The sequence below is a fragment of the Asparagus officinalis genome, chromosome 8 (genome assembly GCF_001876935.1).
Source record: "Asparagus officinalis chromosome 8, Aspof.V1, whole genome shotgun sequence".
NCBI lineage: Eukaryota > Viridiplantae > Streptophyta > Magnoliopsida > Asparagales > Asparagaceae > Asparagus > Asparagus officinalis.
The window spans coordinates 114,711,081-114,724,252 of record NC_033801.1 but is presented as its reverse complement, the minus strand read 5'-3'; the positions used below and the strand labels follow the sequence as shown (position 1 = coordinate 114,724,252).

The window sequence follows — 13,172 nt, the reverse complement described above, 5'->3', positions numbered from 1 at the left end:
AAGCAGCTCATCAAGTAAATTAAAATTCCTGGTAAATACCATTCCCTATTTCTGCTCCCTATTTAATTATTATATAATTAAGTAAATCAAGTAACTAAGGATATATTATTGCCATGTGAATTTGAGTGGCAGGGCAAAAAAAAAACAACGATGCTAGTGTTTTAGCATAAATTTGTAAATATCTAAAGTTGGAGGGTATATTTGCAACATGAAAGGCTTTTGGGTCTATACGTGACGAATGCTAACAACTAATTCCCCGGGGTCGATCTGAAAAAACAGAAGAGATCCGATTTCAACAATCTAACGACCAGAAAATATCATTAAATCTGAGCTCCGAAGAACAGTGAGAAGAGGAAGTAGAAGAAGGGGAGCTTGTTCAGCCATGGCGAAGACCGATCCCGACAAACTCATGATCAAAGCCGACAAATTGTGAGCTCCCCTTTTTTCCATCCCCTCGTCAATTTCTCATCCCAATTATCGATGACTTCGCTTTATTCTCATCTCGACAAAACCTAACATTTATTAATGATTTGTTTTATTTATTCAGTCGCAGTTACTTTTTGAATCTCCTTGCTGATCAATCTGAACTATCAAAACCCTAACTTGAATGAGAATTACGAATTCGAAGTGAAAATCCTAAGCCTTGCAAATGAAATTATGATAAGGTTGGGAATTAGAATGTCATTCTTTAACGAGAAAAGAAAAAAAACTTTGCAAAATCCTTACTTGTGTTCGATTTGATCTATGTCTGGATCTATATTCCTATTTCATTGAAATTGAGATAAACACCTTGAACTCCCGATGTGCACCATTGAGATTTGGTCTTATTTAGTGCAGATCCATGGCTGGCAATTGAGAAACATGTGTAATTGCTTCAATTCACTGCAAAAAATTATGGTAGTTATCATTGTTAGTGAGAGTTTCTATGAATAGAAAGGGTTAGTTTGCACTTTGCTATCCAAAGTTTTAATCTTTATAAATTTAATTCGCTGAAGTTCTGTTTTGACAATTTGATACCCCGAAGTTCAAACAAGTTGATGTCAATTTTGTTTGAGAATATCAACATAGAAAAAGGGAATGAGAAACAAATTTTCTTACCAAATTTCAGTATTTTTGAGTTTAGGGAAGTGAGCGACAAAGTTAGGGTCTTGAGATTTCAAATTGTTACATTACTGATTAATGTCAATTTGGAAGCTTTTGGCAATTAAATTGTCAACGAAAACTGCAGGATACCAAACTTAAAAGAGGCTGGAATGTTTCTGTATTAAAGTGCAAATAAGCCTAAACATAAATGGAACCAATACTCAAATAATTTGTTGCTCTTGTTGCACATTTGAGCGACTCATTGTTCTTTTCCTCTCAACTAAGTAGTTGTAGGCATCCAAAATTGCCTATGGATCACAAACCTAGCTCAAGTCAGAGAGAAGATGAAAAAAGTCATCATCGAAGTCAAAGGAAATCATCCAACACGAAGGAAAGCAAAAGAGTCGAACCAAAAAGGACTTGGAGTTGTCTCACTGTTGGTGAGACAGTGTGGACTGTCTCGCATATGCGAGACAGTAATGGTTGTCTCACCAACTGTGAGACAGTCTCCCAAGTTTTCTGACGGTTTTGTGGGACCTACCTGACTCCATAATCACGTGAGGAAGTCCACTTATGTGCATGAGCAATTACATCTTGGAAACATGCCCACTACCCTCGAAAAAAGCACCATTTAACGCACTTTAAAGTAGTGGGGGAGCAGTTACAAAACCACTGCCGTTGTCCCCTTTGGCCGAGACAGTGGACACTGTCTCGCAAGCATGAGACAATGGACAAGGGGCTGTTTGCATTCTTTTCGGTGGTTATGGTCTCCTACCCCTATATATACTCCCCTACACACTTGTGCAGGGTACCAAGCTGGCATTTGGCGAACTTTGAGAGCAAGAGAGAGCTCTTCATCCACTCCCGAGCATTCTCAAAGAGTCTTTGGTGTTTCCTTGAGTTCGAGCTTAGACTTGATCAAGAGTACTTGTCTTACCTTGCTAAGACACTTACTTCGGTTCTTGTTTCCCCGTAGAAATATTAACCTTAAACCTTCTTCGTATCTAACTTGGAAACGTTGCTCGGTGGTTCACGGATAACGCATCTTTGGCGCAGGCAAAGAATCCCACGCAAGCAGAAGCTACTACGTAGGAGTTTCTGTACGTGTTACTAGGGAGCACAATTTTGTTTTCTTTGTAAAGAAGAGAGTTATACGTGTAAAGCTTATTCTTTTGTTTCTTTTAAACGATTTAATGGAAGATGCAAAGAAAATTGTTCCCGAAGCAAACAGTACTAGAACTCTTTAAAAAACTAAACATTTCATATTATCATAAATGAAGCATAATATTAATTTTCTTGTCTTTTGTATGAAACTACCTTGTGACATAAAGAGAACACTACAAGAGGAGTAATAGGGAGTAAAACTTGTTAAAGACTTTCTCTCACAACATTAAACTCATTTTCTGCTTGTACCATCAGAACGAAACTCAGTTTTACTAGATGGACTGCAGACTGGAAAGCTGCTACTGTCTTGTATGAGCAAGCAGGTAATTATTTGGTTTCTTTTATCTATCAATTAAACATCAGTCTTTTGAGTATTAATACTTTTGTTTTTGCTGAAGCTATTAATTATAGGATTTTACGGGACAATGAAAAAGCTAAAATAGCATTCGAGAAGGCCTCCAAAGGACAAGAGATGATCTCATCGTATCCTTTTGTACTTTGGGTTCTTCAAATTATTGTCAAATATTAGTCTAAAATAATTTGGTCATTGTATCCTTGACAAACTTAATAGTCCTTGGGATGCTGCCAAACATATGGAGTCTGCTGCTGCTCTAGCAAAGGATCTTGGACGCTGGAACGAAGTTTCTGACCATTACAGAAGAGCAGCTGAACTCTACAATGAGTGTGGAAGAGCACAACCTGCTTCTGATGCTCTTGCAAAGGGTGCACGGTGTGTTTGTTTACAATATCTATCACAATTAATAGCCACATTTGAAGTTAATTTTGGGACTTAAATTGGTTTTGGCATATATTACAGTGCTCTTGAAGATGTTGAACCTGAAGAAGCTGTTCGCTTGTATAATGACGCATGTGAAATTCTCGAAGAAGAGGGAAAGGAGCAAATGGCTTTTGATTTATATCGTGCTACCACCAGTATATATATTAAACTTGAGAAGTAAGACAAAGTCCTTATTATATAGTTCAAAGTAAAACAAAGTCAAGAATTAGAGGTGGACGCTCAGTCCAAGTGCAATCACAAAGTTTAGTCTGTCACTGAATACTATATAGTCATGTGTTCCCTTATTCATTAGTTCAGGCTGCTTTTCCCGCTATATAAGCCAGTTCTCAGTTATATTTGACATGTATATTAGTTTAGGTATGCATTCAAGCATATCTCGGTACACAAAAATGTTGACCCACATGCCAACTGAGTACTTCTAACTTGTAGATCCACAATGTTAGCTATGACCTAGACCATTGGCATGCATACAAATTAATGCAAGTGTATATGAATACTTGCACATAGAATGAAACAACTTGAATTTAAGTTAATTAAATAACGGCTTTGATGGGTTCAGTTCCATCCTATACTAGTTAAAATATGTTTCAAGATTAATATATTACCAGTAGTCACTCTACATTCTCTTCTTGTTAAATCTTTCCATGCTAATTAAATGCACACTGCCACTATTCCAGATATGCGGATGCTTCAACATTTATGTTAAGATTGGGCCTTGCTGCTGATAAATGCAATGCTGTAAACAGCCAATGCAAGGTACTAATTTTTTCTTTTAACCATCATATCTTGTCATATACATCTTTGTTTATGCAGCTGCAAAGCAGATATATATCTCCGTTGCTGTTATTTTCCAGTGAAATGAGTTGTTTCGAGCAACAACTTGTTAAATTTATATCTATCATTTTCTGATATAAAAATTTCAAGTAAGCAACTGCACTAGACAGAAAACTGAAAACTGGATGATCTAGGTGGATAACTTCGAAAATGAAAAGAAAAATACAAGTATAAGATCATAAGGGAACCTAAAGAAAAAAAATGAAAACTGGATGATCAACTAAAATTAGCGCGCGCGCAAACACACACACAAAAAAAAATCAATATCTATCTCTTGACTTGGAGTTGCTGCTATCTAGTGAATTTCAATGGATATTGTTACTTATTTAATTTTCGAATTACTTGGTATATTCAAAGGGATGCTATTACTTATTTAATTTTGGATGGGTACGTCAAGCTTGCAAGTTGTCAGATAAGCGTGTTTGCTTAACTTAGCAGTTTGATTTATAGCTAACTTCAGAATATGGTAGTAAATTTTCTTTTTATGGATTGTAACTCGTTTATCTCCTATGCACATCTGCACCTCTCTGTCGTTGCACATTTAGTTTTTGGAACTTTTATACTCAATCTAATTTCTGCCCTTTCATTTTGTTCATGTGAATCTGTTGCTTATGCAGGCTTACCTTAGTGCAATCATAATTTACCTTTATGCACATGATTTCAACCAAGCTCAGAAATGCTACAATGACTGTTCTCAGTAAGTTACACATTAAGCAATCACATATTTATATTGTATGATACAGGAATAGGTTTTTTCCTTCTCATAATAGTTTTGCTCAATTTGAATGAGACATTTTGATTAAATTGGAAACTGTTCTATTCTACAGATCTCATTAGACAGCCCTCTTGGTTCTTTTATGATTTTCATATAGTCTTTGACATTGGTTGTCTATTCTACTGATCTCATTACACAGCCCTCTTGGTTCTTTTATCATTTTAATGTAGTCTTTGACATTGGTTGTTTGATATCATTGGACTCAGCCAATCAGATTTGATATCTTCCTTCAGGATTGCCGGCTTTCTAAATAGCGATCAGAGTCGTTGTGCGATCAAACTGCTATCTGCTTATGAGGAAGGTGACATCGAAGAAATCAAGCGCGTTGCTCAGTCAAGCAACATTTCTCATCTTGATCATGCGGTAATTATGTCCAAGCTATTCGCTCTCTGCTTACTGTGTATATAGCACACATGTATGCATGCCCATGCTTCATGGAAACGAATGGGAAGATAGAAAAATTCGAAGAAGAAAGGATTTTTTGGTTAGACGCATGGAATTAGCTAAACATTTTATTCGAACAAATGTAGAACCAGAATGGATGGTTTTGTGCTTCATAAAAATTGAAATGGTTTTTCATCCTTCTGTCTTGCTGTGTAGTTTACATCCTTAACAAATGAACAAAATATAATAGGTTGGGGCTTGATTTCTGCTTGTTAGCAATACCGCGGAATAACACCATAGATAGATGAAAGAAAGAAGGAAGAAAACTGCGAAAAAAATCATAGAAATATAGGCTTTAATAAGGTTCCACAATCAATGTGATTACCTATGTGTGTGGAGTATAACCAGCTCACGGGTCGGCTAATGATTGATAGAGATTTAATCTCTCAAACAAAAATCTCACCTTTCTGTCATTTCTATTTTTATCTCCTTTGGATACAACACAATAGACGATTGAGATGCATATTCATGGCACACGCCAAGGGTTTCTGCCTACAGGGGCGAGCTTACAAAATTATTCACACCTCACAAGCAGCAAGCTAAATTTTGTTCCGGGGTTAAATCAGGCTCCATAAACAACATCCTCTTCCCCTGCTGATTGTCTTACTTTCAAAATTTATTTTACTGTTTTTTCAGTTTGCTGTTGATATCTTATTTATAGTGCTTGTGGACTGTGTTGCATGAGCGCAGATCATTAGGCTCGCCAGGAAATTACCAACAGGGGATTTGAAGGATATCAAGGTAGAAGGGAAGCAAGAAGAAGAAGAAGCTTTAGATGAGGATGACCTCACTTGAACCTATCCAAACAATTTTGGTGTGAATTGGGAAGATCCGAAAACGAGTGCTGCGTTTTTTCAGTGGATTTGTGTTCAAGTATCGCGTGTTGTGATATATGTAAAGAAAAAAGTTTACAACCATTTTAGTATTTTCTCATATGTTATACACTTATGTTCAGCATATGTTGTGGATATTAGCGCATCGTTGAATAAGAACAAGATGTTTGTACATGGTGGCTGGCATTTCAAATGTGTTATGTAAAATCCTGAAATTTCACCAGTTGCGAAATAAGTCCATCGAAAGTTTTAGGAGCGCATGCTGAAAGTTTCAGAAGTTGCAGATGCACAAGCTGAAGTTTTTGGTATCTTCATAGTTGCGATAGGTATGGGACTTCATCATGTGTGTATATGTTTATGTGGTTGATACATCTAGAAATACTTCTTTTTGATCAGCTAGTAATTAGGGCTTGCAAAAGGATTTTGGATTGGATATGACATTTGTTAAAACCACTAACGCAAGTATTTATATGGTTGTAAGGAAAACTGATAGAATGGATTAGGAAAAATATTGAACATTGTTCATATATCTATTTCTGGAGTTTTTCAAATCCAAATTCAAATGCTAGATATTTGACAAATATTCATCGAAACGCACAGTACATTCATTTTGCTAAATAATGTAATTTAACTTGAAAATTACTTTATAGTTATGATGTATATATATTAAGTTTGAATATTTTGGTAAAAAATGATCTAAGTCTCTGAAAATTAGTATAAAGAATTTAAGTAGAAAATATAGGAAGGCTAAAAATATAATATCATGTGTGTAATAATATAATCATAAGTGACCAAATTTTAAACAAATATTTGATAAGTAAACGAACTGAATATATATCTAGTTAGATTCTATTTAGGGAAAATTGCTTCTAGGCCACAAATTTGAACTTTCAATGTGCCCCAACCCCTCCTATATTTTTTATGTGCTTTAGCCCTTTTTTTGAAAAAATGTGCCCAAGGCCCCTCCATCATGATTCCAGCACATGCCAGCAGTTGATTGGACATGTCAACTCATGATTAGACATATCAGATGGCGTAAATCCCAAATTTACCCTCCTCTTTCTCATGCCAGCGGATGTTAACTTTTGCAGGTAACATGTTAACTCTTTGCAGCTAACCTGTTAACTCTTACAGCTAACATGTTAACTTTTACTAATGTGCCCATGTGAAGTTCCTCGTGACGGCGCTGACGACGGAGCGGGGGAGAGGACAGAGGGGGAACCGGAGGCAGGAGGAGGCGGGGTGAGGGCGGGCCGGGGGGGGGAAGGCGGAGAGGGAGGGCGGCGGCGAGGGGAGGGGGGGAGGGAGGGAGGAAGGGGCAGGGGGTGCCGAGCGGATCGAGAGCCGAGGCTGCGGGGCGGCGGGGGGGGGGGGGGTGCAGCGGCGGGCAGGCAGGGGGAGGCGCGAGGGAGGTGGTTAGGTGGAGGGAGCGGGGGAGGGGGGGAGGAGGCGAGCGGGGAGGGATGCGATGACGCTTGGGAAGGCGCTCCGACGACCGGAGCAGCATGGGGGTAGGGAGAGGGGGGAGGCGGCATGTGGGAGGGAAGGGAGGCCGGCGTGGGGCGGAGGGAAACGGCGCAGGGGAAGGGCAAAGGGGGACTGGCAAAGGAGGAGGAGGACGGAGGTGAAGGGAGGACAAAATCTTTTTGGACATGGAGGGGTCTGGACGTAATTTTTTTTAAAAGGAGGGGCTGCAGCACATTAGGGAAAGTAAGGGGGGCTGGGGCACAATAGAAGTTGGGTTTTGGGACATTGAAGTGATTTTCTCTTCTATTTATTTATAAATTTAAATACCAAAAATTAGTTATTTAGTAGTAAATCAACTATGGAATTGAATATAACCAAACAAATTCACAAACAATGAACGGGCTATTTGTAATTATTTGGTTCCTCTCCACCCCTTGCCTGTTCCCCAAGAAGAGTGAGCTGAGCCAGATCCAGTTACTGACTCGGGTTGGACCCGAAACCGACCCGTTAACAAAAAAGTAAGGCTAGTCCTGACCAATCAAAAAATTTGACGGTCATGATTACATGCTATAACAAATAAGCAGTCCAAATGCCATAAATGCCCTTGTATCCTCTCTGAATCTAGGGTTTCATTCTGGATTGTTCGAAACCCTAGCTCTATAAATGCCCGAATGCATCTCTCGACTTTTCATCAGTCCTAATTCGTAGCCGCTGTTCAGGAGAAGATAAGAAATCATGAGGGCCAAGGTTAGATCTCCATTTCATTAGCCATTTAATTTTTTTATTAATTAACTTAATTAATGTAGGAATATTTTCATAAGTTTTATTGTATGTAATGGGGATCAAGTGATGAGAAAAAAACTGCAACAATATGATGGCTTAGGCCTTGTTCAGTGATTCTTTGTATTTAAGTCTCTGATGATCTCCATTTTACGAGCTTTCATTATTCATATTTATTAATTTAAATGATGCTAGCAATTTTTTTATTTTAATAAAAACAATAATAGAAACTTAAAGAAATAAATTTTCTTTGGAGATGATGAGGATATTAATTGGTCCGTGTTTCTGATTCTAAGTGATTGATTCCCTTAACCAACCTCTGATCCTACAGTTCTATGGTTAATTTGTAATTGTAATTATAATTATTTAATGTGTTTTTCTTATTTTAGGCTTTAAGTCATAACCTATTTTCACTTTAGCACCTTTCCCAATTCCATTATAACATTAAGTTCCGAGCAATTATGATGATTGAGTGGCGTAATTTACTAAGATCAAGAATTGGGGGCCTAATATGAATATGATAGATATTAAGGTATAATATGAGAAATCTACTTAATGTTTATGTTTGGAATGATGAGGAAATAAATTGGTCCGTGTTTCTGATTTTATGTGACTGATACCCTCACCAAACTCTGATCCAAACCAATTGTTGCCAAATTAATTTTATGTTTGTCGTATGATTTTATGAAGTTAATTATTTTATTTTATAAATACAATGATGATATGTGAACGTTGTCAACGCATGTCAGACTTCGGAGGTACTTGTGTGCCAATGAGAAGATAAGTTCAATATCTGAGTAATTTATACAACATTGAATTTTTAATTTTTTCAAAACCGACTCATTTTTTTTTACAAAAATCTATTCACTTTTTGTCACGTCAGCTTAATCCTATTCCTAAACATTCGGGTTGGCAACTCAACTATTTAGGAGGTTGGTAACCCCGATTGTTTAGGAGGTTGGTAACCCCGATTGTTTAGGAGATTGGCAACCCAACTGTTTGGGAGGTTGTTAAACCCTAATTAGAAGTCTTAAATCCGATTTTTTATGTCCTAAATGGTCGGGTTGGTAACACCGACTAATTAAGAAATGAGATTAAGCTGACGTGGTAAAAAATATGTCGATTTTTGTAAAAAAGTGAGTCGATTTTGAAAATTAGAACTTGGTTTGAGTTTGTTTTGAAAATTCCTTCTTTTCAACGCATATTGAATTTGTCGATTTTAATTTGTTAAAATTGTTATTGTTCATAATTTAATATAATTTATTTTATATTTCAGTGGAAGAAGAAGAGGATGAGGAGGCTCAAGAGGAAGCGCCGAAAGATGAGGCAGAGATCTAAGTAGTCTTCTCATAGCTTTGGCTGCTGCTGTTGCTGGAGCTTTTACTCTTGTGATTGTTTTCTTAGGAGCTGGTTCATTCAGTCAAATCTTCTGTAATTTTTGCCATTGAACAGTCCTTTTTATGGGAGGAAAATGTTAATTAGTTGACAAAATTTATCATATTTTGCTAAATCTCTCTCCTTTCATTTTTCTTCCTCGAGTTTTGATTTAAGAACAATTTTTCAAAACAGACCTTTTTAGAGTTTTATTTTTCAAAATCGACCGGTTTTTTCTTTATTTATCAAAACCGACCTGATTTTGTGATTACCATTCTAAATAGTCGGGGTTGCTAACCCCGACTATTTAGGAGGGTATTAAACCCTAATTAGAGGCCTTACACTAAAAATTAAGGTCCTAAATAGTCGGGGTTGTCAACCCCGACTATTTAGGAAGGTGATTAACCGGTTAATCACAAAATCGGGTCGGTTTTGATAAATAAAAAAAAAACCGGTTGATTTTGAAAAAAAAACTCTAAATGGGGCTGTTTTGAAAAATTATTCTTGATTTAAATAGCAGTACAAAAGTTTAGAATGTGAGATGGTTTATTAAAAAAAATCCTATAGATGACAATGTTATCTGTTTTGAATAAAAATAGGAGTAATAATATGTTAAATCTATTTTGAATAAAAATAAGAGTAATAATATGTTACATGATCAGAGTCTTTATTATGAAAACTGTATGCATTGTATAATTAATCGATTTTCATATCTGCCAGAATTGCGCACGAGGGATTAGACCAGGGGATGCTAAAAAGTGATCTGTGTGTGGGTGATGTTTCTTTTGTGATGTTTATGTTTGTGTAGTGTATCGCATTTCTCATTTAAAATAAAAAGTTTAAAATAGTTAAAAAAATAAACTTAATTTAATTTTATAAATATAAAAACAAATTTAATATAGTCTTGTTATGATGGCTAACCAAACAGTCAAATATTTTGGGGATGGGATTGATGAGCGGTGTCGAATATGTTTTGGGTAGTTTAGTTTTTAGCTTGCACAAAATAGAAACTTGTGAGAGAACGGGGCTTGGTTCTCTTGTTGTACTTGCGACGATCAAGTCACCTGATGAACTTGAGTGGGGAAATGAAGAATTGTGTTAGTTCTTGTGTGTAGTGCAGTATAATTAGCAGATATTCTAAAAAGTCAGAATGAAGGTCAAGTTCAAAAGTCTTATTATGATGAGAATTGTGCATCTATTTATAAGCTGCTAGCTCATTATGTTGAGAATTGTACTTCTATTTATAGTGGTGATGGAAGGGTGGAATAGGCACTTCGACCGAGCACAGAATGCAGTGAAGATGTATGGGATGGCGGTTGCGTCAGCACCTATTTTACACGCATCGATCGACGAATAGAGAAGAGATCACCTCAGCATTAAATGAGACGTGATTGGAGGCATGACGGTGTTGACGTGGTTCGATGAGTCATGAAGACTATCGGAGCTAGAGGTATGATACGCCTGCTAAGCATTAAATGCGATGCCGACGTGCTGTCAGTGGGAGAGACTCGAGGCTGAAGTCGTCTTTTAGCTTCGTCGAGAAGTAACGCCTTACGAGTTGACCTCGTGAGGCGTTGAATAACTAGTCGAGTGAGCTCGTTCGTCTTCGACAAGATGACTGGCAAGTACCGCCATTCGTGTTGACATAAGGAGATGTCGACTCGACGAATCGGCTACGTCGGGATCCTTGACAGTTTTGATCGTCAATTTGGATTGAGCGCTACATGAAGGGGGACACATGTCCGTAGCTAGCAAATGGTCGTACTTTAGCGACTGAACACACCATAACAAGTCTAAAATAGAAAAAAATAGAAAAAAAAAAAAAATTGTGGGCCCACGAGCTATCCATGTGTTGTGGGCAGATTAAGTCTCGCCTGAACTTAGGCAGGTCATGGGTCAAGCCTGGCCTAGACCTATGCGCAAGATCATAGAGGTAGGCCTGATTCACTATGACCAGTCAGACCGAGGTTAAAATCGGACTAGCCATAAACCCGATAAGCTTGTTCACTGGCTTAAACCAGCTCGGCTCATGACCATCTCTATTTAAATGTAATAAATTTCTCAAGTAATGGTTTACTAATGTGTTCACATAGAAGTTAAGCTTAGATCTCTTGATCATTAAAATTGACCTTGAATACATTTAAGGATCAAAACAATTTTCATTACATATACCTGAACGGATTTGAAAAATTCGCTTATGTACCTTTATCAATAGTGAATAAAACAGGTAAGCGCCTTAGGGGCTGTTTGTTTCACCAAGGGCTAGGAATAGTATTAGGAATCCTATTTAATTTATGGATTCCAACCTAATCCATAAAAAATTTATGGACAAGTTTTAGTTTTATGGAATCCCACTTTTTTTGGCTTTCAATGTTTGTTTCACCCAAAGGATTAGTAATCTCACTTTTATAGAATTGGTCCAATTCCTAATACCATGTTTGGTTCAAGAAGAATATTTTTCTTGGGATCGTTACTGTAGCAACGGCTATCTCAATTTACATTTAAAAATCACTATAGCAACAGATTTAAGCCCCCAAAATCAGATTTCAAGCAGCAAACACTGTAGCAACGGCTATTTCCAGATCTAAAAACACAGATTTCAATATTCTTAGGCAAATCACTGTAGCAACGGCTATTTCAGGGGCATGGTGGCTATAAATTCACCTTGAGGCCTCACAAATAATCCCATCATTCTCATTTTTCAGCAATAATAAAATTCCCAAGCTCTTCAATTTGCTGTATTAGCACACATCCTCTTCAATTGTTCTTCATCTACGTTATCCATCTAAATCCATTGTAAAATTAGCATATATTTACAACTTAACAGTAATATTGTTTGGAAACTAAAGATAATTAAATAACTAATAAAAATATTAAAATCGTAAAACCATATATCTACATATCCACAAATATATATAAAGTAGTGAAACAACTATTTCATATTTTGCACCCTAAGCATGCACGCTGATCAAACAAATATAATTAAGGTTTTCATTCCATGGTTTAGTCATTTGAAGGAATACAACAACAACAAGCCCAGAGAACCAAAGCTCACTAATCAACTATATACCAAAACCCCACTGACAAATAGATGCCAAGCAATTGCGAATGAAACCCCACTAACAAATAATTCTAATAAAATCAGTAATAAACTATATACCAAATGAAACAACCACCGAACAATACCCTTGTTTCAATAATTAAACATATACCAAATTCAATAATTCCACTACCAATGTTACTTTAATCAGAGCAAGCACAATTAAATAATCACATTAAAAGGGTTAAATTGATTTATACCTGCAGATGCCAAGCTGTTGCGAAGGGAATAATTCAGAAATTGATGTCATCACCGACAAACCCCACCGAACGGAACAACCGGCAAACCGAAGAACCCAACAACAATATCAAAGATCAGCAGGAGAAGAACAGCCAGCAAACCCAGAAATTGATGTCGTTACCAACAAACCCCACCAACCAAGAACAATATCGAAGAACAGCGGATCGCGGGAGAAGCCGAGCCCAAAATCTAGGGCAAATCCACAAACCGAAGAACCCAACAACAATATCAAAGATCAGCGGGAGAAGAGCAGCCAGCAAACCCAGAAATTGATGTCGT

General features: G+C 37.0%; 1 protein-coding gene and 1 long non-coding RNA gene across 2 annotated transcripts; both read left to right on the top strand.

Moving 5' to 3' along the window:
* LOC109820446 (gamma-soluble NSF attachment protein) lies at window positions 259–6,106 on the top strand. The gene is made up of 9 exons (XM_020386590.1): window positions 259–429; window positions 2,503–2,570; window positions 2,646–2,730; window positions 2,819–2,977; window positions 3,065–3,202; window positions 3,724–3,802; window positions 4,498–4,577; window positions 4,889–5,018; window positions 5,790–6,106. Exons 1-9 carry the CDS (start codon window positions 383–385, stop codon window positions 5,892–5,894), a joined length of 891 nt encoding a protein of 296 aa, XP_020242179.1. The 5' UTR covers window positions 259–382; the 3' UTR covers window positions 5,895–6,106.
* On the top strand, window positions 8,013–9,703 carry LOC109822655. Its single transcript, XR_002242210.1, has 2 exons — window positions 8,013–8,146; window positions 9,456–9,703. It is a non-coding gene; the product is annotated as an uncharacterized LOC109822655 (long non-coding RNA).

Bases quoted from the DNA above. Each gene is read 5' to 3' on its own strand.
- LOC109820446 (XM_020386590.1), top strand. From the start codon at position 383: ATGGCGAAGACCGATCCCGACAAACTCATGATCAAAGCCGACAAATT. The intron at 2,731-2,818 runs GTATCCTTTTGT...CAAACTTAATAG, and splicing joins GGACAAGAGATGATCTCATC to TCCTTGGGATGCTGCCAAAC. The intron at 3,203-3,723 runs GTAAGACAAAGT...CCACTATTCCAG, and splicing joins ATATATATTAAACTTGAGAA to ATATGCGGATGCTTCAACAT.